Source organism: Eschscholzia californica, unplaced genomic scaffold (genome assembly GCF_041429995.1).
Source record: "Eschscholzia californica isolate CP2 unplaced genomic scaffold, dmEscCali1.0.p SCAF_6, whole genome shotgun sequence".
Lineage (NCBI taxonomy): Eukaryota > Viridiplantae > Streptophyta > Magnoliopsida > Ranunculales > Papaveraceae > Eschscholzia > Eschscholzia californica.
Window position 1 is genome coordinate 33,650,316 of NW_028238483.1, and position 5,943 is coordinate 33,656,258.

The 5,943-nt window shown below is 34.8% G+C and overlaps 1 protein-coding gene across 2 annotated transcripts; it reads left to right on the forward strand.

Annotated features, from left to right (window-relative positions):
- LOC147533856 (lysM domain-containing GPI-anchored protein 2-like) lies at nt 1–3,510 on the forward strand. 2 transcript variants are annotated; one of them, XM_086649324.1, is made up of 4 exons: nt 1–933; nt 2,195–2,318; nt 2,563–2,781; nt 3,217–3,510. In XM_086649324.1, the coding sequence occupies exons 1-3, from the start codon at nt 276–278 to the stop codon at nt 2,762–2,764; spliced, it is 984 nt and encodes a 327-aa protein (XP_086505450.1). In that variant the 5' UTR covers nt 1–275; the 3' UTR covers nt 2,765–2,781; nt 3,217–3,510. The 2 variants fall into 2 exon arrangements, with proteins under 2 accessions (XP_086505450.1, XP_086505449.1); XM_086649323.1 differs by having other exon boundaries at nt 65–933; nt 2,563–2,759.
- The last annotated feature ends 2,433 nt before the right edge of the window (nt 3,511–5,943 follow it).

The window sequence follows — 5,943 nt, forward strand, 5'->3', positions numbered from 1 at the left end:
GGGGGCAGGGGGCCACACGTGTTTGACCCGTTTGTTTAAATTCGGCAGAGTCAAGTCCTCCCCCAGTCTCTGCTATTCAAGTCTTCTCCCTTTGGCCTTTTCCATCATCTCCAGTCTTTAGAGCTTATCCCCCTAACTCTCTCTCTCTCTCTCTCTCTCTCTCTCTCTCCATTCCCACCTTCCTACATTCTTAAATAGGGCAACTCCCCTCTTCACCAGTCATCACCAAACCATACTTAGTAGAGTTTTAGAGAGAGAGAGATAGAAAGAGAATTATGATGAGGAGTAGGACTTGCAGCAAGCTTCTCCTGGTTTTCACCCTTTTATTTATACTCACTTTGACATCAACGGCCAAATTCACTTGTAATTCAACAACTACGACCACGTGTCAGTCTCTGATCGACTATGTAGCTCCCAAAGACACAACCCTCGGCGACATCTCAACTCTTTTTGGAGTCAAAGATTTCTTATCCTTACTTGGATCAAACTCTCTCCCAGTCAATACACCATTAACAAGACCTGTGCCCGCGAATGGCACCATCAGAATTCCCTTCCCCTGTATCTGCAAAAGTGGTTCCGGGACTTCAAATAAGACTCCGATCTATAAGGTCAAAAAAGACGACGGTCTAGATGCCATCGCTAGGACTATCTTCTCGGCTTTGGTGACGTATCCGGAGATCCAGACCGCTAATAATATTAGCGATCCGAATCTGATTGATATCGGACAGGAACTTTTTATTCCGCTGCCTTGTAGCTGCGACACCGTTGATGGTGCTAAGGTGATTCATTATGGACACGTCGTTAAACCTGGAAACTCGGTGGCACAGATAGCGACCACATTCGGAACCACTGAAGCTACGTTATTGAAACTGAATAGTTTACCTGACCCCAAAGGACTTATGGCCGGATCTGTACTCGATGTTCCTCTCACAGGTATCTATTAGCATCTTTTAATATTCTTTGCGCCCCAACGGACTGGTGAAGAGGGCACTCGGACTTGGCCTAGTTCATGCCGTGCTTGAACATCACAGACTCAGGCCAGTCTGATTACCCTTGAACTGTTCCGTGGTTTTTAGACTAGTTAGAGTTCGATGAGAAATGTCAAGAGTGAAAGCGGGTTTGAATAAAAAGCTGAGGCGCCTTGAGAGACACATTCTCTTTTTTTCGTAGTTCTTTTGGTTTTTTAAAAGTGACATTTGATTCTCAACTTAGCTTGGAGTATGGCCAGATTTTCGCCGCAATACAAATGGAATAGAAAATGAACATACTAAATACGCCGTCTAAACGTTGACGGGAATAATTTTTCATGAAAAATTTTGATTGAAAAGTCTTCTCCAAAATAATGATGGTTTAAAGAAATTCTAAGTACATTTTTTTATTTCACCTACCACTCATTTAGAATATCTTTTTTTTTTGAAATGAAAATTATTATCTCCTTTGACATTCTCTCTGTATATGCTATCCCATTCAACCACATAATTATAGTTTACATTACACATCCATAAATACGAAAAGATTTAGCTCAATGCAAGTAAGTTGGGGACCAAAACAATCACTTTGAGTGTTTCGGCCCTGAGCGGACTTTAAATATACTGGAATGAAACTATGGAGAGTTTATAGGCGCCCCCCAAGTTTGCCAAATGCCCAATCTTTCTATTAGCGTCTCTCGGACAAGACAATCTAAGGACACTCGGACCAGGCCTATTCCATACTGGGTTTGAACGCCCCGAACTTGAGCTAGTCCGAGTGCTCTACCTTTGGGCCTTGGATGTTTAATCTGGGATTCACGAGAGCGCGTACCTATTAGCAAAATTTGGGGGCATACACTTTTCGCTTTTCCCAAAACAAGGTAGTGTAGAAAAAATAGAAAAAGGAAAAAAAAAAGGCAAAAATTTACAGAGTTAAAAGCAAATTTATATTATAGAGTTATAAGTATCATAGTTCAACAAAAAAAAAAGAGTTTTTTGATGAAATAAAAAAAAAAAAAAAAAAAAAAAAAAAAAAAAAAAAAAAAAAAAGAGTTATAAGTGTCATATTTTAAGTCACTCATTTTGTTACAAAGTAACCATTATATTAGTTTCTTTACTTTTTTTTCCTCTTTTTGATATAACCTAATCTAATTATATCAGTTAGAGGCCTAGAGCTAGGGTACTGTTAATAAGCTGTGTTTAATTGTTAACATTGGTTCGTGCAGCTTGTAGTTCAGCAATAACGAAAGAATCATTGGATTACCCATTGTTGGTTCCAAATGGAACTTACACCATCACTGCCAACGGTTGCGTCCAGTGCGATTGTCTACCCTCATCCAACAACTTAACGTATGTCCTTATATTATTTTTCTGATTTCGAACCTTAGTAGAAATAATGTGAAGTATATATACAAAATGAATTTGTTGCATAACTGATGAATATTGTAGGAATAGAACCACTATTTTATCTTAATCATTCACCACTTCTAATTAATCTACTGATTAATTCTTATTAACAATCTCCTTTTTCTCTTATTATTATTATTATTATTATTTTGTCTGACTTATATGGTTGTGTATTTCGATGAATTAGATTACAATGTAAGTCAGCTCCATCGACCGTGAAAATACAGAAATGGCAACAATGTCCTTCCCACGAATGTAATGGTTCACAAAAACTCGGCGCCACTTTGAAATCTTCCAGCTCTTGCAATGCCACTGTCTGTGCCTACACTGGATATACAGATGAGAGCATTTTGACAAACCTTGTCAATCAATCCACCTGCCCTGGTTAGTCTCCATCTTTTCTAATGTTTTTGTTATCTTTCTTGTTTCAGTTGCCCTTCATGAAATTTCAGTTTAGTGACAATCATATTTGTTTAACAAGATAAACATTAATCATACGGACTATCATAAATGGATATAACTTCTTTCTTTTTGGAAATTGACTACAATAGTCATTACAATGGTGTTATTGATACATCAATGTGATAAACACGATAACCGTCAAACTGAATAGGCCTAAAGTCTAAATAAATTAAGGGTCTAAAGCTCAACTCAACTACTTTATTTTACCTTTTAATAACCGAAGTTCAATAAACTGCTGGGAATCGGATCTAGGATCTCCAGGATTTCAGAGTACATGCACCACCAATTGAGATATCCGTTGTTGGCGATATAAGGTATTTTTTACTCAATAATCAATACTCAATCGTTCTAATTGGTTAATTTATTTATTGGGGAACAGGAAATGGAGCACCACCATCACCTTCAGGTGCAGGGAAGAACGATTTGAAGCAATTGAAAATGTGGTGGCTTTTCAATTTCGGTTTCATACTTCTATATATCGTCTGGTAGTTTAGTCTTTTCTATAGTTTTCATTCATCTTTTCTATTTTTTCCCGAGCTCTCGTGTATGGAAGAGGAAACATGTTTGAATAATAATTGTATTTGTGTTTTGTTTGTTATGTATCTTTCACCTTAGTAGAGTTGATTTTGGTAAGTTTTTATATGTATAAGAGTTGGGAACTTTTTTTTTACAATATCATGATACAGTCAAATATTTGTTCCGTATCTGTTTGATGAAATAAAAAGGAAAGGTACACCTAAGAGAAAGAATAATGGAGTCTCAGGGAGAGAGATTTGATCTTATGAACACTTTCATCAATGTGTCATTTTTTACCAAGGAGAAATTGATTTATACATTTTTCTTAGAGGTTGAAAAGTTTCATATCCCCAAATCTCCATGTTTGAGGAACCCTACTCCTTAAATACTCTAATCTGATAATGTGATGTTTCTGACTATAAACAACGTGGGAATCTTTCAACAAAAAAGAAAACTTGGCAGTCGCTAAAGGTACAATTTCTTGATTAACCAATTAGAATGTGATCAACTATTTATAAAAGTTAGGAAAATACTAAAATATATAAAAGATCTCGACTTAATTTATGACTTGTTGACTCACTCCAATAAAAGAACCGTAAAGATTGTAGTCAAAATTTTAGTACAAGTGAGTCAACAAATCACAAATTAAGTCAAGATTCTTTGTCCACATAACATTTCCCTTAGTCCCCTACAAATTAAACATACATGCAACAAGAAAGGCAGAGGCAAAATAGCTTTAGACTAACCAAACTAAGTAAATGACACCATTTAATTAGAGGGGTCACCCTAAAAATGGTGTTCATGTTTGAAAAATTCTCGTGCTAACTCAAAAATACTATTCTTATTTGGGAGATTTTGTAGAGCCCCCTCATTTTTGTTAAAAAACCCCCCTCAATAATTATTTACCAAGTGAAATGGTTCATGGAGAGGCTTTTTAACAAAATTGGGAAGACCCTATAAAACTTCTCTTCTGATTTATAACATTTTTGTTTCTTATTTCAAAGTTTTTGACGATAATAAAGAACAGTGAGCGTATATCTCGTGCCCCAGACCAATTGTATCAATTAAATATGACAAAATTTTAACTCGGTGTTTCTAGAGTCGTTCCGTAGTATTGTTCTAAGCGCTCTCCCCAAACATGTCACCCGACTTTTCATATTTATTATGGCTATATTTTGGATAACCTAATTTTTTGGTATTACTTTCATTTGTTTGTTTTTTCTTAAATTAGTTATTTTTTTATTGAGAGAGGAATTTTAATTTCTTTTTTTAACCCAAGAAATTTCTTTTGTTTCCTTTTTTCTTAAATTGGTTATTTAATTTCTAAGAACACGGTTATTTTTTTCTTTAAATAAGTTATTTTGTTTCTAAGAAGGACTATATGTTAAATTTTGGGAAGGACTTATAGACAATATCCTTTATTAAAAAAGGATGTTTGTCACAGGCAGTGTTTTCCCTTCTGTTTTATTATATAGATTATTTGATCTAATCTTTTTTTTTTCTTGTTAATAAGGATCCATTTGTAGAAGACAAAAATAACCTTGAGAGTCAACCTCCCTCTCTCTCAACTGGACACAAATTCCTTCCCTCTCTAAAGCTGAACGAACTGAAGGAGATAGATTCTCACTTGGATTTGATTTCTAGTATAGGTGCGATTGTTGATTTTCGATTTTGATTTATATAAGTGAGGTTTTGATCTTCAATTCTTCAAAATCTCTTTTAGGTCGTTGTTCTTCATTTAAGAATTTGAAAATGATTCAGAATCCTAAATTAACCTAGCCCTAAATTCAGTTTCAATTGTTTACAAACCCTTTGCAATGCTTTACAATAGGTTTTGCGATGGTTTGCGAAACTTTGCAATGTTTTCCAACAGGTTTGTGATGGTAGGTGAATCTTTACGATACTTTGCAACAATAGTTGCAATTGTTTGCAAAGTTATCCCTTTGCGACAGAGTTACAATAATTTGTAATGCTTTCTACCAATGTTACAATGGCTTGCAAAACTAAATCTAAGGTTCCTCCCTATTTTCTGTTAAGAAGTTGATATTGCCACAATAGGGAGCGAAAATATAGTATTCTTCTACGTTTAATATCAATATTTTAATTCAAACCGCTTGCAAACAGTTTGCAAAAACTTGAAAATAGTTGCAAGCTCTTGTAAGTTATTGCAATGACTTGCAAACAGTTTACAAGCTCTTGCGAACCGTCTGCAAGATCTTGGAAAGCTCTTATAAGTTCTTGCAGAGACATTCGTTTGAGGAGAAATATTAGAATAGTTATATAATCCCACATAGTATAATTGTTAAAATTTCTTTTTGTAAAACTCTTTATAAAGATTTTATGTAATTGCTAGGAATATCAAGTCAATTCAATACAATTTTTTTTTTTCTTTCACCAACTTTAGTTGCATTTATGATAACATTTTTCTCATATGAAATTTTCTCTCTCTTTCTTGTTTTTGCAACAACACTCTATGCCTATCTCCACTTTCTTCTTCTTCATTTAACTACAACCACCATTGACTACAAGTCTACACCACCTTTTCTCTCTTTTCTTTTCTTTTCTTTATCTCTTTCTCCTTTGTCCTCCT